At 47.9% G+C, this 21,780-nt stretch overlaps 9 protein-coding genes across 9 annotated transcripts; 5 read left to right on the forward strand and 4 right to left on the reverse strand.

Annotated features, from left to right (window-relative positions):
* Window positions 1-994: 994 nt before the first annotated feature.
* I303_103445 (uncharacterized protein) lies at window positions 995-1,631 on the forward strand (the record flags this gene model as incomplete). Its single annotated transcript, XM_018406790.1, has 2 exons — window positions 995-1,190; window positions 1,504-1,631. 2 exons carry the CDS (start codon window positions 995-997, stop codon window positions 1,629-1,631), a joined length of 324 nt encoding a protein of 107 aa, XP_018263598.1.
* A 942-nt stretch (window positions 1,632-2,573) lies between these two features.
* On the forward strand, window positions 2,574-4,972 carry I303_103446 (uncharacterized protein; the record flags this gene model as incomplete). The annotated part of the gene is made up of 3 exons (XM_018406791.1): window positions 2,574-3,069; window positions 3,188-4,466; window positions 4,552-4,972. The coding sequence occupies 3 exons, from the start codon at window positions 2,574-2,576 to the stop codon at window positions 4,970-4,972; spliced, it is 2,196 nt and encodes a 731-aa protein (XP_018263599.1).
* A 435-nt stretch (window positions 4,973-5,407) lies between these two features.
* I303_103447 (uncharacterized protein) lies at window positions 5,408-8,462 on the reverse strand (the record flags this gene model as incomplete). The annotated part of the gene is made up of 3 exons (XM_018406792.1): window positions 5,408-5,474; window positions 5,593-6,305; window positions 6,408-8,462. 3 exons carry the CDS (start codon window positions 8,460-8,462, stop codon window positions 5,408-5,410), a joined length of 2,835 nt encoding a protein of 944 aa, XP_018263600.1.
* A 379-nt stretch (window positions 8,463-8,841) lies between these two features.
* Window positions 8,842-9,730, forward strand: I303_103448 (uncharacterized protein; the record flags this gene model as incomplete). Its single annotated transcript, XM_018406793.1, has 3 exons — window positions 8,842-9,324; window positions 9,467-9,623; window positions 9,681-9,730. The coding sequence occupies 3 exons, from the start codon at window positions 8,842-8,844 to the stop codon at window positions 9,728-9,730; spliced, it is 690 nt and encodes a 229-aa protein (XP_018263601.1).
* Window positions 9,731-10,704: 974 nt separating this feature from the next.
* Window positions 10,705-11,617, reverse strand: I303_103449 (uncharacterized protein; the record flags this gene model as incomplete). The annotated part of the gene is made up of 3 exons (XM_018406794.1): window positions 10,705-11,212; window positions 11,351-11,424; window positions 11,480-11,617. 3 exons carry the CDS (start codon window positions 11,615-11,617, stop codon window positions 10,705-10,707), a joined length of 720 nt encoding a protein of 239 aa, XP_018263602.1.
* Window positions 11,618-12,131: 514 nt separating this feature from the next.
* Window positions 12,132-15,184, forward strand: I303_103450 (ribosome biogenesis protein ERB1; the record flags this gene model as incomplete). The annotated part of the gene is made up of 4 exons (XM_018406795.1): window positions 12,132-13,205; window positions 13,285-14,221; window positions 14,350-14,662; window positions 14,920-15,184. The coding sequence occupies 4 exons, from the start codon at window positions 12,132-12,134 to the stop codon at window positions 15,182-15,184; spliced, it is 2,589 nt and encodes an 862-aa protein (XP_018263603.1).
* A 146-nt stretch (window positions 15,185-15,330) lies between these two features.
* Window positions 15,331-17,059, reverse strand: I303_103451 (uncharacterized protein; the record flags this gene model as incomplete). The annotated part of the gene is made up of 10 exons (XM_018406796.1): window positions 15,331-15,807; window positions 15,896-15,958; window positions 16,026-16,079; window positions 16,136-16,155; window positions 16,211-16,245; window positions 16,321-16,402; window positions 16,459-16,504; window positions 16,571-16,785; window positions 16,859-16,967; window positions 17,024-17,059. 10 exons carry the CDS (start codon window positions 17,057-17,059, stop codon window positions 15,331-15,333), a joined length of 1,137 nt encoding a protein of 378 aa, XP_018263604.1.
* A 420-nt stretch (window positions 17,060-17,479) lies between these two features.
* On the forward strand, window positions 17,480-18,740 carry I303_103452 (uncharacterized protein; the record flags this gene model as incomplete). Its single annotated transcript, XM_018406797.2, has 5 exons — window positions 17,480-17,506; window positions 17,572-17,627; window positions 17,754-17,784; window positions 17,849-17,959; window positions 18,066-18,740. 5 exons carry the CDS (start codon window positions 17,480-17,482, stop codon window positions 18,738-18,740), a joined length of 900 nt encoding a protein of 299 aa, XP_018263605.2.
* A 442-nt stretch (window positions 18,741-19,182) lies between these two features.
* I303_103453 (uncharacterized protein) lies at window positions 19,183-21,553 on the reverse strand (the record flags this gene model as incomplete). Its single annotated transcript, XM_018406798.1, has 3 exons — window positions 19,183-20,413; window positions 20,489-21,045; window positions 21,116-21,553. 3 exons carry the CDS (start codon window positions 21,551-21,553, stop codon window positions 19,183-19,185), a joined length of 2,226 nt encoding a protein of 741 aa, XP_018263606.1.
* Window positions 21,554-21,780: the final 227 nt, after the last annotated feature.

The raw sequence follows: 21,780 nt of genomic DNA on the forward strand, positions 1-21,780 counted from the left end.
TATAAGGCTTGAGGTGTTGGAGTGTAGTGGTATAGTGATAAGGGAATGAAAGATGAAGAGGTGAATACGAAGTGAAGTGTAGGGTAGTGAAATGAAATGCAACGAAATGATAATATATAAAGTGGAAAGATTAGTCCTTTCACGGATCAATCACATCACTTCACTGCGTGTGGTTTGTATGCGGTTTAGTGTAAACATGTGTCAGTGATAGTCTGTGTACACACTTCACCGCCTCGTCAGGTGTAAACAAGCAACAGACATCAAAACATGATTAGATCATATCAGTGCCTGCGCTTCGTAATCTAATCGTGTCCCACTGTGGATTAGATCAGTCGAGGAAGTCGAGTCGATTCGGCGACTTCGAGTGAGGCGGTTGACTGTGTTGCACTGTACAGTGGGCTATAGACGGGCATAGGATTGTTGATCAATCTGTTTGTTGACATGTTGACTTGTTGACATGAACCTTGATTTTGATCGGCACGACTCATCGTGTGTCCGTGCGCCCGGGAAATAGGATGGATCGAGTGCACAGACCTATTCATACCCAATTCGTATCGTTTCGTTCCATTACACATTGCGTCGTATCGCATCGTGCGCCCAAGCTGGAGCGAGCAATACCTACCCATGAAGATGTATCTGCACGAATCGATCAGCGTGTCTCAGTGATTCAGATGCGGTCCGACTTGCAGAAGCAATCATAGCACCAAGTTCGACTTCACTCACTCGTCAATATCACGAATACGAATTTACCCTGAAACAGTTCTTCCGCTGGAAGTCTCATGCATGAGCAAGTCACGTGACTAGTTTACCATATTTTCAATTCTCCTGGCGTACTCCATGAGAGTTCCACCAGGAGTTCCATCGTGTGCATAAAATCATTATTGACTTGACGCACCGAGTATATCGATCAGGCATCCCGTCAATCTAGTAACCATACCACGAACCTTCTTCATCTTCCGGTCGTTTATTACTGAAGAAAAGACACCCGGACACAATGGCAAAATCAATCCGAGCTAAGAACAAGATGGCCTCGCGAGCCAGGAAGAGAATCCAAACGCATTACGCCGTCACCGACGCCGCTCGAACACAGCGATTATCCGACAAGCTTCTGGGCAAAGACAAGGAGGAGAAGAAGGTCGATATGGACGTCGAAGGTGAGGAGAACAAAGAAGGGGATGAGGAGATGCAAGGTCAGCACTCTTTTGCCGCTTATCGTCATCGCCATCAATCGAATCCCCACGATCATGATCACGAAAACTTCGTATTCTTTGTTTCTGCAAGATTGGATATGTTACGATCGATCTCGGTCTTTGATCCTTTTGTCTGTCTGCTCTCTTTATGTTCTTCATGATTGATCGATTATCTCCTCACTGCCGCTCAAACACACGATTGTTTCTTCACGCATCTTCTACATCCCGTCCCCTCACATCATGCAACGGATACCAGTTCTCCCTTGATCTCCAGTAGTAGCTGACACACCTTCCACCTCTTTTTACATTGTAGAAGAACCAAAGAAGATCTCCACATCAGGTCGAAGAGGATCAAGACGTGAAGAATGGCGATTATCAAAGGGCATGTCCGCCAAGCCTAAGAAGGGCAGAATGGGTTGTAAACCCACCCGAAGGCGTTAATATCCTCTGCAGTATCGACTCGACTACGTTCATCGACTTCTCACGCTCGTCCTGTCCATTAAAGACGGTTTTCCATTCATCCCCATCGTGCTAGAATCCTAGAAGCCATCTGATTCTTATTCTACGAGTTTTCCGATATGTGTGCTTTGTTGTAAGATATCTCTTCTGCATGTATTGCCTCTCATCCGATAGTACAGCGCAGTCATGCTATCATGCTATCATGATCAGTGCTCCTGTCAATTCAACTCGGCAAGGTGTACCAGCGATAGAAGGATCGTTATGAACAGCTGTTGTGGGACAGACTGGCACCCAGGATACTGGCAATCCGAGTTTCGATGCAGAGCATATCCGCATGTATGATATTGCACCTTGATCCGCACACCCTCTTGCATACATCCGTATGTGGCTCACTGGAATCATTGTCGCTCCATGGATGGTCAATATGGGATCCATGGGTTAACAGAATTGTTTCCTTTCTCGGAAACCGCTTTGGGGGATTTCAGTTTTCTTTTACATTTTGTCTCAGGGTGAATTAAGCGTTATCAAGGCGCGTTGGCGTAGCACCTGATTGATACGTTAAAATGTTCAGCAGTCGAATCAGCGCAGTAGAATGTATGAAGCACACCCTGTATGCATGTGTTTCGGCTTCTCAAAGTCCGGTCAATATGAGTTGACATTGTTCTTTCCAAGCTCTGCAATGAGAACAGAACGCTTGAGCGTGCATGAGCAGGGTGAAAGAAGCGAATAAGAACGAGGTGAAAAAGCTTATTGGGATTTTGTTCCTTTATCAGTTCAACTTATCCTGAATCACGCGAACACGTCTCTCCTCGCTCACACCAACTTTCTACTGTATCTTCTTGTATTTTTCTCACAGCGTAAGGATCTTTATTTGTTGATCTTCTATTCTGCGCTACGTCTTCTCAACTAGTGACACCGTTGTGCATGGCTGCACGATCTCGACACTCTCGAGAACCCATAGTCTCCAACATCTTTGAACACAACGACAACGACGACACTCTTTCATCGGCACTCTCATCTTCAAGCGATTCAAGTTCTTCCATCACCGCCACCCCTTCTTCCGACTCGTCAATCACTACTCCCACCACCACCACCACCGACAAGCTCCGCAAAAGGCATACCCACTCAAGTAAGAGCGACGAAGTAGACTCCCACTCCTTATCTAGTGGTTTGAAACAAAAGGGACAATCCGACAAAACGCCAGCATCACCGAAAATCAGTATCGCGCCCAGGATGTTCTCCTCGCGCAAATATACCCCTTTACCCACTTCCTCCAATGGGTCGAACAGGAAACGAGCAGGAGGTGGGATGACCTCTTGGAAGAGATACGCCTTGATAGGGACGGCCGTATTGGTGCTTCTGGGTCTAGGATATACGCAGTTTGGAGGGAATAAAAAGGATATTCTCTGGGATGAAGAGAGTGAGTGATAAAGCGCAGTCCACACAAGACACAGCAAACCCCCTTCTGTACCATAGAGACCGAGCTGACGACGACTATCCAAAATATCCTCCAATGAAACTACCATTGTCTGCGTCAGATACCTACACACCAGCCCTTGACGATGACATTGTTGCTGGAGATGGCGTGGACTACTCCTCGCCGCCGTTCAGACCTCTCGACTCCGATGTCGCCAAACCTGCATCGAACCACCAGCAAGGCGATGATGATGAGGACGATCCGACCTTCCACGCCTTACCTATCGGGCACACCAATAGACCCCCTTCAGATGACGAAGTGGACGAAGACATTGAAGAAGCGAATGACAAACCAACTTCTTCACCGCATGATCCTACCACAGCCGAGGCTCAAGGGGCTTCGCACGCTTCAGAGGACTTCACTGAAGTAACCGATTCTTCTGACTCGTCTACTGGGTTCCCTGCTTCGTTCGAAGATGATCCCAATCCATCCGGCACTACCGCATGTTCCTCCCCCCACTCTGCTGAAAAGCCTATCGTCCAGTACGCTCTGACCATCGATGCAGGGTCGACGGGTTCGCGAATCCACGTTTACAAATTCAACAACTGTGGACGTTCCCCTCAACTTGAATACGAAACCTTCAAAATGCTCAATCCGGGATTATCAGCCTATGCCCGAGATCCTACTGCAGCGGCTGCTTCCTTGGACCCGCTCCTGAAAGAAGCGTACAGGGTAGTCCCGAAAGAACTTTGGAAATGCACACCAGTGGAAGTCAAAGCTACGGCGGGACTTAGATTATTGGGACAACAAGAATCAGTGGCGATTCTCGACGAAGTGCGAAATAGATTAGAAACCAACTGGGATTTCGTAGTCAACGGCGAAAAGTCGGTTGAAATTATGGATGGAAAAGATGAAGGAGTCTATGCGTGGATCACCGCAAACTACTTGTTGGGTAAGATTGGAGAAGGAGTCAGTCCAGATGAGGATACTTTGGCAGTGATGGATCTCGGAGGAGCTTCGACCCAGATCGTCTTTGAGCCTAAATTCCCGGTGGACTCGAGACAGAAATTGATCGAAGGTGAACACAAATACCAGCTGAACTTCGGAGGCAAGGATTTCACGCTCTACCAACACTCGTACCTCGGCTACGGGCTCATGAGGGCCCGAAGATCCGTACATAATCTGATCGCTTTCACGTGGTCCTTCGGCCAAGGTCAAGTACATTGGGACGAGATGGATGAGGGAATCCAGGTTCCTAACCCGTGTCTTACCAAGGGATCGAGCAGACGAGTCGAGCTTGACCCGCCCGGAAGACAGGCTGTCAACGTCACCATGCACGGCGGCAATGGCGGGTTCGAGGCTTGTAACAGGGTCGTTGAGCTGGTCATGGCCAAAGATGCGTAAGTCGACGGCGTAAACAATGTCCTCAGTGTCTCTCTTTCCTGCAAATTCGCGAATCGCTGATCAACATTCCGCTTTCCGTAGTATCTGCGAAGTCAAGCCTTGTTCATTTAACGGGGTCTATCAACCCTCGCTACTCGATACCTTCCCTCGAGGCCAATTATTGGCCCTATCATACTTCACCGACCGGATCAAACCCCTCTTCACAGACACGTCCCTCCTGACGATATCGGATTTGACTACGTTAGCTAAAGACGTCTGTGCCGGACCGGAAGTATGGAGTCAGAGATTCGGCAATAACCCCACGGCGATGGCTGAATTGGAAGATCGACCTGAATACTGCTTAGACCTCACATTCATGAATGCCCTCCTTGGGTTGGGGTACGAGCTGTCCCCCGAGAGACAGCTGATGGTGGAGAAGAAGTTGAAGGGCGTCGAGCTGGGTTGGGCACTCGGTGCGGGTTTGGCATTGGTAGAGAATGCCAAGTTGACTTGTACCGCTTAGAAAGAGGAGACAGGTCATTGGGTTTTTAGAGAGATGGCATGAGCCCAAACATACAGCATATAGATTTTGGTATACCTACGGTAACATTTAGGACTTAGCTTGACACTAGGAGGCAGAAGGTAGAAGGTAGAAAGGGTAGGATCAATCCCATTCTTGATTGTGAATAGTATGACCACGTCTCGGTACCACACGGTATGGTACAGTATATAGATTTAACTTAAGAACTAGTAATACAGACTTTGCTCCTACTTAGGAACTTGGGTCTTTTAGTAGATCCTTCAGACCGTTGTGCAGAACAGTTGATTATACATTACAGTATCTCCCCTATGCATCAATACATTATCATCTAGTTATCGTTCGAGATTCAGATCGATCTGATACATGCAAATTCTGTTCGAATCTATATATGGACAGAAGCGAAACGCAGAACTCGCCTCAGTCTGACTTCTTCAGATCATCCAGTAACTCTTGTAACCTCTCCCAATCTTTCTCATACTCGAAGCTGCAAAGTCCAAACAAACAACAATGTCAATTGACTGACCATACTGCCTACAACCCAATTTCGAGAGAAGTGTATACGTGTATCAGGGTCAAAGGAGAATGAACGAATGAACACTTACGATTCTTTCGTTCGACCCATAAAAGTTCTAACAATCCCCCTAGCTTGGAATTTCCAATCACTGACCTTCTTCTTACCATTTCCTCCCTCCTTCTCTGCTGCGGCTTCAGCTTCAGCTTCGACTTGAGCTTGTATTTTCGCCTTGGGTCCCAATTGACTCATGGTAGCTACCAGAATCTCAATCTCATTGATCGCTTCCAACCATTTCGCCTTATCCCTCTCTACGGACTCATCAAACACGATCGACCATCTATAGGCTTTTATATAATCTTCCAACGCTCCAATCGAATCATCTTTCCACCTCAAAAGCCTCGCATGCGATTTCCAGACCCGCGAAGAATCCGATATACGCGGTAAGATCGTCTGATCGAATAACCTTTCCACTAGAGGCAATAAACCGAATCCCTCATTAGACGTTTTGGGGACTACCTTGCCTTCTTTCAATAATGAATAGTCGTCCCGCGTCACTGAATCAACCAGTTTATCGAGAACGTCAAAATCGACAGCCATGAGAGGGTTCTTGTCGGAGAGTTCCTCGACGACTCGGGTCATAGCTCGTGCGGCCTCGGAGAGCTCGCCGACGTCGATAGAGACGATCATGTAGTTTTGCCACATCCGCCAGTTGGAATAGGCGAATCGGAGGCCTTGGAGAAGCGCTCGCCAGGCTAAGTGTTTGTTTTCGAATGTTGCTGTCGTTGTTGCTGGCTGAGCGGACTATGATGATGATGATAATGATATCATATCAAAATTGCCGGAGTATCAGCTAGAGTCCTTCGAGGGCATAGTAACTCAAGATGAAAAGAAATCTCGACCCACCTCGCCATCCTTCTTGTCGTCTTCACCTATCCTCAAATATACCGCCGCCAGGTTGTTCCATCCCTCCGCATCGTCTTCCTCCACTCCCACTTGTCTCCTATACGCATCTTTCGCCTCCGTCCATCGTCCAAGTCTCGAATAACACACTCCCAGTGTGAACCATACCCTCGCATAAAGCGGATTGATTTCTAAGGCAGCCTTGAAACACTCTATCGCCTTCTCGTACGCTTGTCCACCTACATACAGCGCTCCAAGCGACCTCATTGCTCTCGATGAGGTCTTATTCGAAACTTCCCATGCCTGTTCGTACATCTCTATCGCGCGTTTCTTCGCTCCCACTGGATCTTTGACTGATTCTTCCGAGCTGAGAGATAAATCACCTAAGAGACAGAACAATTTCGATTTTCTACCTTCCGTCAATTTGTTCCGTCGTTTCTCACTCAGGTTGGCTTTACCCATTGTCGTTAGCGTATCCGATTCGATCTTCTTCCCCTCTATCAAGTCTCGGACAAGCTTGATAGCTTCTTCTTCTCTATCTAAACGCTGCAAACACCCGACCGAGTCTTCCCACATTTCCAACCTGTCGAAGATCTCCAAGGCGGATCGCGTCACACCGATACTCAAGAATCGCTTGGCTAATTCGCGCTCCATATCCCACTTGGAAGATAAAGGCAGTTGATGGAAATACTGGAGACGCTCTTTAGGAGAACTATCTGATGTAGGCATCTGCTCGATCAAAGCTTGAAGCTGCAATGTAGATCGTTCAACGGTCCTTGAACGCGTAGATTCGAGACGCGATCGTAAGAGTAGACCTGTAGTGTGTATGGACCAGTTTCGGGGATGGGCGATAACACGCGATAGGAAAGGCATCATTTGGTTGGCGGTCAGTCCGCTCGAAGGGGAATTGTTGTGCTGAGACAGACAGAGAGAGAGTAATAAGGCTTGGTCGAGGGGATGTAAAGGAGGTTGATTCGAGGGATCCAGATGCGATAACTTGGATGTCGATTTGTCCGGTGATGACGACGACGAAGAAGTAACTTTTGTAAACTCAGTCTCTTCTAAAAGCGTATCATCATTCAAAGCTATACTTTCAGGTAATGTTGATTTAGTCTCGGATTGTCCATTCTTCGGTCCCGGTTCTGCCACAGTCTCGAATTGCGATTCTACTGTATCAGTTTCGCCCTCGTCTTGACGTTTTCTCGATTCGGCAAGTAAGACCAGTTGACTGAGCAGCGCTACTTGATATTTCGTCTTTTTACCCAATGCACCCGTTAATTCGAATTCCAGCTCACTTGCTCGAGCAGCAGCTAAGAAGGACTGGTTCGCGAGCTTCTCTTGACCCACTGCATGGTGGTATAGGCCAATCTCCAATTCGATAGTAGCTTTCAGATCTTGGTCCGCTACTACAGTCGGATCATCGAGTAAGGCTTGAACCGCAGATATGGATTCAGTGGGGAGAGATACTGCTTCGTCGAGTAGTGATAGGTGTACGAGGTGTAATCGGAGTAACCATATTGGAAGTATCTTCACTGAGTCAGAAGTCGAGGTTGCCAGAGATAGGAATAAACGTCGTGCAAGAAGGAATAAGACGGGCTGAGAGGCGAGATGATAGGCCGGTTCTCCCTGAAGAGTGAGAAGAGGTAAGGCCAGCGCATTGAGTTCATCGTTGGAGGTGGAGCTTGAGCTGGAAGCGGAGGCAGAAGCTGCGGTGGGCTGCGAGGGTGAGGGCAAGAAGTCGAGAGGGGTGAAAGTCAGATTAGGTCCCGTCCAATTTGCCTGGACGAAGGAGTGTAATAACGCTACAGCGACTATCAGTCGTATTAGGGGCGAGGACTCCGCTTCCAGTCCATGAGCATCTGGCGCCGACGATGAGGATGGGATGTTGAGACCTTCCAATAGTTGGGGACCCGAAAAGATCGATTTGGCTTCGGTAGACGTCAAGATAGCATTGAAATCAGCCTCAGCTAGCTGACCAGCAAGTTCCCTAGCTCTCGAAGGCCCGGCTTCGGCGGCAGATCCTTGGCCTCGCAGTATTGACCATTCTAAGCTGTCCATCGTCGCTGAATTCGTTGGTTGTGTATGAGCTGAAGTGAAGGATGCTTAGTAATTATGTTGGTTTCTAGTAATCTCTGCTGGTGGGTGGACCTGATTTTCAGACATGTTTCCAACTTTTGTCAATATCATCTGTATCACGTAAGCGGATCATATGGAGAGCTACTCGATGTCCGAGGAGTGGTGGCGGTGAGTGCCGTAAGTATTCGATCGATGGCGATGACGCATTTGTGTGTTGGGATGTCACCAAAGTGAAGCTCAACGATAAACGATGGCAGAGAGCAGGAGAGCTGTCATTAAGTCTGGCCTGAAGGAGAAGTAAGCGCGTTAAATTACCAAGAGTAAGCAGACTGAAGCTCTCCCATCGCTTCGCTTCGCAAACATGGCATTCCGAGCTTCTTTCCTCCCCTCTCTTCTTCATACTCGACCTTCCCCCTCCTTCACCTCGCACATTGACGCCAGGGCATTCCGATCATTCCACCAACAAGCATTCCGAAACCATCCTAAATTCCAAGCCCGAGCGAATCAACCCCGAGTTATCGCCCATGCCAAATCGTATCCCCGTGCCACACAAGGTTCAGGTCGTATATCACCTTTGACCTTGGGTATTGGCGCCGCATTAGCGTTCACCTCTTTCTCGTTTTTACCCAATCGACAAGTCAGATGCGAATCCCTCTTCTCCCCTTCATCTTCAGCAGGATCAACCAATAATGGACCTCTGCCTGCTGATCCGCCTCCTGGAAGTATATTAAGCGTGTACGAGCTTTCATTCGGAGCGATATGCGGTATTTGTTCTGGGGTGTTCATCAAGAAGGGAGCTAGGGCTATAGCGTTCCTTCTTGGAGGCGTTTTCATCTTACTCCAGGTAAGTCACGTTCAATTAACGTCCACCCATTTGCACAACATACATACAACCCTTGTCTGTGAAATTTCCCCCTTGCCTGCGAGTTGCAGAAATTATAGCGGTAAGACTGCCATGCTGATGCCTTTGTGGGTTGGGCGTACAGTACATGTCTAGTAAATCGTATATCCATGTAGATTGGGCCAAGCTCGGTGGGAAATACGATTCTGCCTTTGGAACAAAATCTTCCACAGGGTACAGGGGTCCGACGATTGGTGGTCTGTATAACAAGATTGTTGATTTCTTGACTTCAAATTTCCAACGTGAGTCCAGTCTACATAAACCCAATCGTGTACTGATGACGGCATCTGCCATTGCAGAACGAGCTTCTTTCATCGCTGGTCTGGTCCTAGGCATTAGACTTGGATAAGTTGACATATCTGTCCTGATGAAGGAATGACACCTCATGTATCAATACAAACGATTGAATGAAAATGGCCGAAAGGACGAAGAATGAGGTTATGATCAAGCACAATGGGAGATGTATCATGCATATTGTGTACTGCGGATATATGGCAAATATCGATAATACCTTCACAGCGAATAGCGAATGGACGAGGAGCCTTTTCAACGAGGACCACCGCCTTCTCTTTGAGAATTGAAGCTGTTTGACTTCTTAGACAGAGCTTGTAACAAGCTTTCAACCTCTGAGAGTCTCTCAGAATTCTGTTTTTCGCACGCCTTGATCTCCTTCACCAGTTCAATGAGTCTGCTCAGCTTTGTCTCTGATGGCATGGAGGTCACTGCATCGGGCGGAGAAAGATCGTCGACAGATTCAGCAGAATGAGTGTGTGGCATTTGCGATTGTGCCGGATCTCTAGTTGCGGAGGCGTGGGAACCCATCGGATATTTCTGAGGATTGGAAAAGAATGATTGATCGTTGGTGGAACCTTCGTTGCACCTATCTTGTGTATATTCAGGCTGCTTACTCTTCTCCGGATCATTCAAGATATCGTGCCACTTGCTGCGACTTATGGGCGAAGGACAAGGACTCTCGCTTCTCTCCCTATCTCTGTAGATGCCAATGGAGATCTCAGCATCGCGGATAAAGCGATCGAGTGAGTTTGGGATCCTGGAAAGTGTTCTAGCGCTATTTGTCGAAGGGGTTGCAGGTTCGTCGGACGGTGGTGAAGTACGAGGAGTCGATCGGCCGTCGAGGGGTTTTGGCGGTGACAAAGTTGCAGCTTCTTCCGGGCTATACGATCTGCATGCCCTTGGTAGGCCGGCGGAAAGCTTCGCTAAGGGTGATTTGAGCGATTCGGTGGTCTTGCATGATGATCGAGGAGTGTTTGCTGCACAGGTGGTGAAGACAGGCGTAGTCTTTACATTTTGCGTTGGGAAAGATTAATTTTCGATCTCGTCGACTTCTGTTTCTGTGCTAGACTCTGACAGCGCTGACGAGATATTTGCGTATTGCGTGTTTCTAACTTGGTCTAGGATACTAGCCGCATTGTTTGTCAATCCTAATAAAGGTTGAGGTCTTTCCCCAGCTGAAACGACGAGCTCGCTATGAGTCTCCGATATTGGCGGAGGGCTATTGGAATGAGGCAGAGGCTGGGATGAAGCAGGAGCAGGAGCAGGTAAATGAGAAGGCGGAATCTTATAAGGTGAGGGTGAAGGTGATGGTGAAGGGGAACGAGAAGGAGTGGGAGTCGGTGATGGAGGCGCTACAGCCCATCGTGGACCCTTTCTGGGTGACTCTGGTGTCACAGGTGTAGGAGCAGCCTGGATCTCCGCAATTTCGGAACGAGTCTCCTCTTCAGATAGAGTGTCAGGCGATAAAGAGGGAGAACGAATATCAATGACCGTGTTGTTAAGCAGGCGTTTCAACGGCTGTGCTCGTGCTTTCTTACTATATCATTATCGCGTTTAAATCTCGTCAGCTCGTAGGGCCACCATATCGACCTTGAGGGAAACAGTCAAAGTTGCTCGATACTCACGGGCGCTGTTTCGCCGTCACTTCTCGACTTGTAATTGGAAGCTTGCGTACTCGATGTCGTCTTTTATGCGTACCTGCGATGCTTGAGGAGCGATAAGTCGATCGATGTTGGACGTTACCATTGACTACGCCGAGCCCATTGGATGAGCTGATCAATCAACTATCACTAGTGTCACTCACTATGATCTCTGAAATGCTTTTCAAGTCTTGTCCACCTATCGAATATCCTTGTGCAGCCTGCGAAGCGACAGCTGTATCTGTTTGACATCTTGCCTTGTTATGCGAGAGTTGATTCAATCGATTTCGGATATGCAGCATGATGGATGAGATTAGTCAGAAAGTATGAGAATCAGGATTCAAGTCAGTGATATATATCGTCAGCCTTGATCTGTACTGTGTCTTGTTTGAAGCTCGGCTGCGGTAAGATTAGACCCAAAGGAAGGGTTGTCCAAAAGTCGCATTTTTCGATCATGTTCGTAGTGACAGACCATGTTAGCATCGAAACGATCCTCTTCCTTGCTATCTGTGTCCATAACATATATCTTTCGATATGCGCACAGATAGATTTCTACTCATCGGATCATTAAAGCATCAAAGCATCATTAACATTCTGACATCATGCCTGTCAACAACCGTAGATCTGTATGTAACGTCTCGAAGGAATATTCGAAGACATATTTGTCTGATTTTATCCCGGAATTTCAAACCTGGTGGAGGTTTCAAGGTTTTGAGATTCGGTGTGATAGTGCACCAGTGCATACCAAAATATTATTTTGACTTTTTCGTGCATTTGTGAACCAGTATACATCATCAGTGACCGCTGCTCAGAAAAATGGCTCCCAGGAATGCTACGGCGAGTAGCTCGAAGCCTGCCTCGCGCTCAGCTTCCACCTCGAAGCCAGTCAATGGCAATGCCATCGGCAGACCGGGTCCTTCAACGCTCAAAAACAAGAAGAGAGCTGTACAAGAAGTCGAGGAGGATGAAGACGACGAAGATGATTTTGCCTCGGCAGGCAGTGGCATGGATATGAGTGATGATGAAGAGCTCGAGCTTGGTGATGGAGATGAAGAGGATCAAGAAGAAGATGGAGAAGACGAGGAACCTTTCCCGGAATTCGATAGTGAGATAGAAGATGAGGATGAGGACGAAGCCGCTCAAGAAGGTGATTCGGAATCTGAAGATTCATCACAAGCAGAAGACGAAGAGGACGATGAGGAGAGTGGGAGTGAATCAGGGTACAATTCTTCCGATATAGAGGCCATGTACGGTGAAGAGAACGACAACGACGAATATTCACCGTTGACTTCCCCTTCATCATCGCACAAAGAATTATCGACCGACGAGAAATTATCCAAGCTGATAGCTAAAAATTCCATCAAGCCCGACGAATCCCTCGGGACGGACGCCAAAATCTCGCGAGCTAAGGAAGGTGTCGGACGTCTCGTCCCGTCCAAACTTGTTGAAGGCGGGTACAAGCGCGAATACGAAGATTACGAAGCTGGGTACGGATCTGAAAGTTCGACTGAAGATAATCCGAATACAGTGGGGAATATCCCTATGGAATGGTACGATGATCTCCCTCATATAGGTTACGATGTGAACGGACGGAAGATCTTCAGGCCCGCTCAAGGGGATGAGCTGGATAAATTCCTGAGTAATACGGAAGATCCAGCTGCATGGACATCGGCAGAAGATCGACTATTACAGCAGTCCGTTCAACTCAGCGATAAGGAATTAGATATCATTCGAAGACTAGAGAGGGCCGAGAATCCAGATGCGGACTTCGACCCATACCAGCCGACAATAGAATGGTTCACGGGTGAAGGAAACGAGAGGGTCATGCCGCTAAGTGCGGCGCCGGAACCGAAGAGACGATTCGTGCCTTCTAAATGGGAACATAAGAAGGTGAGTTTCGTCTTAAGTATGATATCGTTTGCATTCACGCGACCCAGCTTGACTAACGCTCTCTTCGTTAATAACGCAGATAATGAAGATTGTCAAAGCGATCAGAGAAGGAAGAATCATTCCCAATAAACCCTCGGCTACCAAACCGACCGTATACCAAATATGGTCTGATTCGGACCAACCCAATCTCGAACACGCCATGTACATGCCTGCGCCCCAATTACCCCCTCCTAAAACTATCGAATCCTACAATCCTCCTGAAGAGTACCTGTTGAACGAAGAAGAGCAGAAGGAATGGGAAGAAGCAGAGAAAGAAGATCGAAAGACCGACTTCTTACCTGCCAAATACGAATCCCTCCGTCTCGTACCAGGCTACAAGAATCTCGTTCAGGAGAAATTCGAACGATGTCTAGACTTGTACCTCGCCCCTCGAACTAGGAAAGTCAAATTGAACATCGATCCAGAAAGCTTGATACCGAAACTACCTGCACCAAAGGAATTGAAACCATTCCCCGTCGCTACTTCGGTCTTATACCGTCATCCGGAGAATTCCAGGGTGCGCTCGGTGGATACTTCGCCTGATGGGACATTCGTAGCTACCGGAAGTGAGGATGGGGTGGTACGAGTCTGGGATCTAGGAAATGGACGAGAAGTGTGGAAGTGGAATCTCCAAGGTGGAGCGGTCCAACATATCGCTTGGTCGCCTTACAGAGATGAGAGTCTCCTAGTAGCTCTCGTGGCAGGGAAGATTGCTGTTCTATCGCCGCTTGCGCTAGTAGCCCCGGCCATAGCGGCTAATACGCTGACTCACGTCAATACTGCTTTCGCATCGAGTGCGGCGACGACCAAGATGGGAGCGGGTAAAGAGATCAAAGGGACCGAGTCGATCAAGTGGGTACGACCCAGCGAGAAGGAACGCGAAAGGGGGGTGTTGGTTTTCGTGGAGGTACCGGGAACACCGAAACAGGTCTCGTGGCACAGGAAGGGAGATTATTTCGCGACTGTTGCAAGTGATGGTACGTTGGGCTTCTTAATTTTCCGTCGAATATCGTCTTCCGATATTCAGTCAAAGTCTCATGGAGATGGCATAGGAAGGCTGATAATGTTGATTCGATGTCTTGCGATGTGTTTCATCATGTTCTAGCTTCGAATAAATCAGTATTAATCCACCAACTATCCAAACATGCTACTCAATCACCATTTAAGAAACTTCCGGGCCAAGTGCAAAAAGTGATTTTCCACCCTTCGAAACCGCATTTCTTCGTGGCAACTCAGCGCTATATCAGGCAATACGACTTATCCTCCCAGACGTTAGTCAAGACTTTACAGTCCGGTGTGAAATGGATCAGTTCGTTGGACTTGCACAACAAGGGCGATAATCTGATTATTGGGAGTTACGATAAGAAATTGGCGTGGTTCGATCTGGATTTGAGTAATAAACCGTATAAGACTTTGAGGTGAGTCTGGGCTTTGGCTTTTGGCTTTTGGCTTTTGGCTTTTGGCTTTTGGCTTTTGGCTTTTGGCTTTTGGCTTTTGGATCTTGGGTTTTTTGAGTTTTGTGCTTTACTTTTGGATTTTTGCTGGACGTGAATGGTCAACCACTCTTTGGAACGATCGATCCACCTTTGTCGTACTGTGTTATATCTCCCATCTTTGTGTTCTACCTCAAATGACTTATCCGTCAATTCAAGCTGACCCCTGAATTCTCGTATAGGTACCACACAAAAGCCCTCCGATCAGTAGTCTACCACCCGACCTTGCCGCTCTTCGCGTCCGCTTCGGACGACGGCACGATCCATATATTCCACTGTACGATATACCAAGACCTGATGCAGAACCCGTTGATCGTGCCGCTGAAGATCCTCAGAGGACACAAAGTGACGGACGGGATCGGAGTGTTGGATCTTAGTTGGGTAAGCGGGAAACCGTGGCTGGTCAGTAGTGGTTCAGATGGGGAAGTCAGATTATGGTGTTCGTAAGTAAATACACTAGATACACATGTACTCGTACCGCACAGTCCTATCATCTATCATCATGCATTGCCTCAATGGGATCCATCTGCGAGTCGCACATGACATGGGATGAATGCATGTGCGAATACATATCACTTCTACAATGCGCAAGCTCAGAGCTCTTTCTTAGCTTCCAGCGCCTCTTCCCTCGTTACTTTCTGATAATCATCACTACCTGCACTTGCACTAGATTCACTCTTCTCTTCCTCTTCCGCCTGCTTCTGCCGTTTCAATGCTTCCAGGGGATTATTGATGATTTCCTCGTTTAGCCAATCACCGATTATCCCCCAATAAGCAGGTTGCAAGCATGTATCATTATGACCCCCGTCCAGTTCTTTCCATTTCACTTGTCCGCCGTTCGCCTCTCTGAGATGACGAAGCGCGACCATTTGGGGAGGTTTGACGAGCTCGTCGTTCTTGCCTGCGATCATCAGTATGGGTGTGGTCGAAGGTATAAGGGGCATCGTGTGGTGTGCATCCCAGTGCTCGGTGAGGAGGATCGGTAAGAGGAATCGAGGGAGTTGAGGGAGAACTAAAGGAATGAGGGAGGTGAGTGATAAAAAGGTGTTTTCGAGTATTATGCCGGATACCTGTGTAAGATCACCGGAAAATAAGCAATATCCCTTCGTAAAATTACTGGATGCCAGAACGGAACGGGATGCGACAAGGCTGACCCACAAGATCTCGGAAACGACTTCCGGCATACAGGCACGACGCTCCGCCCAAAGATTGGCCGTAAAGCTACAAAAGTGAGATAGAAGTCAGCTGCGTTCCCTTAGATCGACAAGCACAATATTAGTCGACTCACAACTATTTTGGTTTCACCCAATATGGGATGTGATCTGATGTACTCCATAGCCGTCTAATAGCAAGGTTGTTTAGCTACACTCAACGGTTCATTGATGATTAATGGCTGACCTGGATATCTATTCGTATTCCTGTTGTCTTTCGACGTCAGCTATAGGAGAAATGTGCGCCAGGCAGAGGACTTACCGTGTTCGGATGGTCTACCTTCCGACAAGCCGTATCTGCACGTCGACGATCAGCTATTCTGAATGCACAGGAACTGGCCATCCTCTAGCTGATAACATCAGATCACGCACCCGCGATAAGATAGCATAAACACATTGCATTCATGATCAACGTTAAACTTCCTAGCCAAGGGCACACGGTGACCCATGTTACCTGGTTAAATTGTCTTATCAGCTGAGACGTCCTGATTCTCTTGTAGCGCAGCTCACCTGCATTCGCATGAAAGAACACCACCGTCGGACGACTTTTAGCATACTGCAGCCAGCTCAAGAATTAGCGCTTGTTCACCGTCAGTGCGAGATCAAAGTACTCGGCACTCACTTCTATCGCCTTTTCATCTCCTATTTCTTCTAACCACTTCTCCATCTCCCTCTCGCCCAACTCCTCTCTTTGTTTTTGCGTGAGATGCCTTAACTGGTCGGTAGGTATTGGATTTCGTCTCGCAGGTATTAGATACGCTTTGATCTTTACTTGATCTCGGGTGGTCAGGGTGATATCTTCATATGGCATTCCGATTTCGATGGGTCTCGGGACATCTATCAAAGCATGAATGGCGTCAGCTGCGGCTCTGAGCCATAAAAGGCAGTAGGACGCTAACACGACACTTACTCTTCCTCGAACCTTCGGGAACATAAGCTGGATATATGAGATGTCGCTGGAAGAACCATAATCCGCCTGCAGCCAAAGAAGTGACTGCTACAGAGGTACCGAAGAGGTACTGACAGCAATGGTCTCGTCAGCTCGAGTCGAAGATGAAGAAAACAGCTGACTGACTTTGGCGACGGTCAAAGCCGTAGAAGTGGAGATCATTCTGACGGCTAGCGTAGTCGGTACTGGTCGAGCTGCAGGGCTGGAAATTGAGGATTAGATCTTGTTCTATGAGACTGTCCGCATCTAATGACTGAGTTGAGATATCCTATAAGTCATTGAAATCATTTTGAGCTGCAGAAAGTCGAGAGGTTTGTGCACAAAAGATACTTCGGATGACGAAAGAAACAGATATTGACACGTGGAGTGTACGTAATTCTGATGGGGACTCCACGAGATAACGCGTCACGATAGATATCAATGCACCACACAGACGGTCAATTGCCGCAGGAGACATATAAGTTATACAGCATTGACGCTTTTGTCTGCTTTTACAGCCTACTCTTACCCAGCGCCAACTGACTCAGAACAGTATCGGACACCTTCTAATAGCCCGATTGTCTATCGATACCAGCACACAACATGGCTCCTCCATTGGTGACCATCTACGTGAGCAGCTTCGGACCTTCTCTTCACGTTGGAATACGAGTAACGCTCAAGGGCCTAATTTCCAGGTGACCAGTCTTACCTCTGCTCCGAAAGTGCGCAAGCACATAGATCTACTTAGGCGGTGAGTCAATGTTCGATCTCGCTCCTACTTCCCCTCCTCTCTCCACCAATCCTTATCGTCGTCATCCGTCATCTGGCTAGCAAACAATTGAGACCGAAAGCTGATCCACGCTATCGCATCGGGCAGATCGCTTAACGGTCTCGAAATCCCATACGAGGTGAGTGTCTCAGCTTATCGACATGCATGTGTCGAAGTATAGCTGAAAACTCGAATGTGGGAAGGAATATGATTTGGTAATGGACGAAGAAGCCAAGAAGAAATGGCAAAGATCTAAACCGCCAGGAGTCGTCGTAGGATTACCTGGATATTTGGTAGGCGGTGAATGGGTCGGGGTGAGTTCGAACCCATCCATACCCAAAACGTTATGACTCGATGTCCGCACCGTCAGCTCATGATGAGTAATGCTTGACATGACTATCAATCCAATCAATATATTAGACAATGGAAGATTTCGAAGATGCAGTGGAAACCCAGACCCTCGAATCATTTTTGAAACAAGACATAGACCTGTCGCACCCTCCGGCAGCTTCACACGCGGGAGATGCGGGAACGAGCGCCGGCCAGAAATCGATCCAAGAAGTAGAACTAGAGAAACTGATGAGGGAGATGACAAGTGAAGATCTAGATAAATTGATTGGGGAGTTGGATGTGAATGAGAAGGATAAAGTGGAAATCGGTAAAATCGGTTTGTTAGACACGCATCATCAATCAGGGACTTCAGGTGAAACTCCTACGGCGATGAGCGATGTTAAAGAGACGGATAAAGGCTTGTTGGGGGAACTGCAAAGCGAGTTGAAGAAAGATAAAGATGAGGATAAGCTCTTAGACCGACTGGAAGGCCCAGGCGAAGGAGAAGGAGATGAAACCGCTCTATTGACCATGTCCAAGGAAGAAGTAACCCCTCAAGGGAATGACTTGGTGTTAGCTGCAGTCGATGATTCGAAGCAAATTGACAACCCGGCTGCGGATCAGGAATCAGGAGGAGAAGGTATCAAGGGCTTGGTATCTGAATCGGATGTGTTGAAAGGGCTTAGTGATGAATTGACATTGGATAAGAATGAAGATAAGGATCTCAGTGAGATTGTGGGAAAAGATAAGGAGAAGGTCGATTGAGCGTTTAGCTCAGGTCAGACCAAATTGGATTAAATTGGATCGGAGTGGATTAGATAGATAAGCTGGATTGATTCTTGCGCCCCTCGAGTCAGCAAGAAGCTAGCTTTTGTAAATGTTTAGATATGTGTATTTAGATAGGATCGCTTTGCCAGGTATGCCAAGTATTTGTTCTGACTCTTCCTGAATAGCCTGCCCAGGTCAAGGTACGACAACAGACTCCAATGAGTCGTATGTCGAATCTGAGTCTGAATTCGCGGTCAAGTGGTATCCTGTAATGTAGACGCAGACGCAGACGCTGACGCTGACGGAGACAAGTGTATTGTATCGCACCTTTACATCTGTGATCTATATACAAGCGCAAGCAATTTTACACACTCTATGTTGTTACAGTAGAGACAGGTCCCGCAATAGTAAACACGCGTGGGCGAAGTCAATTTGTGAATCACAACATTCTCAATCTCATACCATCATCTTCACCTCGCTGCTCATCTTCGTCGCCCACTCCCAGGGCGCGCTGCGCTTCTCGTTCTTCCTCCCAATCAATCCCTTCTCCACTCTGTACCACCCTCAAGTAATATTTACGGGCTGCTTGGCTGATTCCTTCAGGTAAAGCTTCTTCGATCCTTCTAATCCTTTCCTCTTCTGAAAGCTCCTCATCATTATGAACATTGTTGTTACTCTGCTCGATGCTTCCTCCTTCAGCTGTAGCTTCGTTATGAGCTTCCGCTTCCGCCTGCGCTTGAGCTCGAGCTTGAGCTTGGTTTTGATTCTGGATCTGAGTTTGCCTTTCACCGATGACCACTCTCATACGCCTCTCTCTCCTTCTAATCGCCCTCGCTCGGATACTCTCCCATTCCGGGACAAGGGTGATGAACCACAATAAAACAGGTAAGAGGAACTGAGTAACCAATCTTGAAGATCTCGATCTTGGCGGAGGAGGTAACGAGTTATCCCCATTGAGATTTGGAGGGGGCAATCGAAGTTGAGCGCAATCTTCGACAATGTGTATTCTGGGTATAAGCGATTGGATGGGAACTCTGCGTCTAGGTCGATCTTGGCTTTGGCGTTGACCTTGAACAGGGGCTTGAGGTACATTGACATTTTGCGCTTGCGCTTGCGGCTGATTTGGCATTGCAGGTTGAGCACCTTGATTGGCGTTCTGTTCTTGACCTTGACCTTGAGCTTGTGCCTGAGCTTGGGGCGGAGCATTCTGCCTTTGCCTATTCCTGATTTCCCGTGTGATTCTGCCAATCTCGTTGAGCGCATCGAAACAATACCATCCGAATGCTAGGCCAGCCATGACCCAGAATCTACTATCATTCCATCTCATCCCGCGCGTGAGCATCCAGATCATAGCGCTGATCTTGACTGCCGACCAGAACAAGTGGGGAACAGCGGATATGGGAATGAAAGGGATTCGCAGGTGGAAAGTACGTCTGTATACTACTCTCCCATTTCTGTCTCGGATCTGATCGGGACCGAGGGCAGCTTGAATAGTTGCAGGTTGAGTTGGAGTCGGCGTAGGCAAAGCAATAGTGGGGATGAGCGATTGTTGATATAGCGGTTCAAGAAGCGGTAAGAGGGCAGTGATGCGCAGATAGACGAGCAAGTGACATAATTGATTGGCGGTCATGTTCGTTAGAGCAGGGAGCTGAAGGGTGTATGTGTTTTGGCTGAAATCCAGACGTGATGCGGGTGTAAGCGATAAGCCGTATGATTAAACATGATCAGAGATAATTCGCGCTTACTCAATTTGAACTTGCACACTCTCATTCCCTTCAGCCATATTCCTGCCTGTCGCAGTAGCCCACAAAGACTTGATTTCTCGCTCGGTGCCCTCCCTTTTCAGGTCGTCCCAGACTTTCTTCAGATCGATTTCGTCATCTCCCACGAATGCGTCTTGCCAATTCTCCCAGCCCTCTTCTCTGGACTGCCTGTCTTCGGCAAAGACTCTGACAACAGACATGATCGCTTCTCGCGCGCTCGATTGAGTCATCAGCGGCTTAGGCATCATCTCGTCCCATTTTAACGGTGTCATGCCTAATAAGCTGAATAGGTGGTATCGTGAGGTGAAAAGTAAATAATGCATCGTATCCGCCAGGGCGAGCGAGTTGCTCGTCGAGGCTACAGCTGACATCGTAGGTGTGGTCGGAGTCGGCAAGAATGATATCGTGGAGTTTGTGGAGGTTTGAGGGGGTAAGGGGAATTCGCTGAGATTTTGATGTATTATGCCGGATGTCGGAAGGGGAGTCACAGGTATGCGTCGGGCCACCAAATGCAAGACATAGACTTGATCTGGGTCGACCTATTTTATTTCTCTTGTCAGCTTTGTGAGCCTCAAGGAGACCACAAGCATGGATATCACAAGAATTTACCTTTCCGATGATTTCTTGGAGAGTCTCTTGATCCCTGATAATCCTCCCATGATAAACTATTCTCATACCTTCCTTCTCCCAAGTGCCTGCACCTTCAAGTCGTCCGCTGATGAGGTCCTCTTTGATGGAAGAAACCGTCTTGGTAAGCGGTAAGGGCCATCCTTCCTTTCTTCTTGATCTGGATCCCCCTAAATCTCCAAATGGAGTTTGGATACTTATCCTAACATGTCCTGCACTCAGTGCTGGATTGAAATTTGAGCGTTGTGCTCCATCATGGGGACCATCGGGGTGCGCATAGGGAGTGCGATGGCGAAGAGACGATTCTGATGGATCGTTCGGAGCAGGGTGGCGGAAAGTACTACTCAAGCTTGGCGAAGTCGGTGCGCCGGGTAAAGGTGAAGGTTCGCCATTGGTATTGTGAGGATGTTCGTTCGACATGCTTTCAAGTGGGATCCATGGAGGCTAGCTCGACGAAGACCTGAAGCACTATATGAATGACAGTCGTGATTGCTCTACTTGCAGGTCGATGGAAAAGAAGCACATACATCCAACTGACGTGGAGGATAGCATGCACCCGAGCGCATCTCATCACAGTCGGAAACCGGAATATTATGACAACACCAACACCAATTGATCGGACATCGCCACTCCTGCTCAATTTACCG

The sequence above is a fragment of the Kwoniella dejecticola genome, chromosome 4, assembly GCF_000512565.2.
Source record: "Kwoniella dejecticola CBS 10117 chromosome 4, complete sequence".
NCBI lineage: Eukaryota > Fungi > Basidiomycota > Tremellomycetes > Tremellales > Cryptococcaceae > Kwoniella > Kwoniella dejecticola.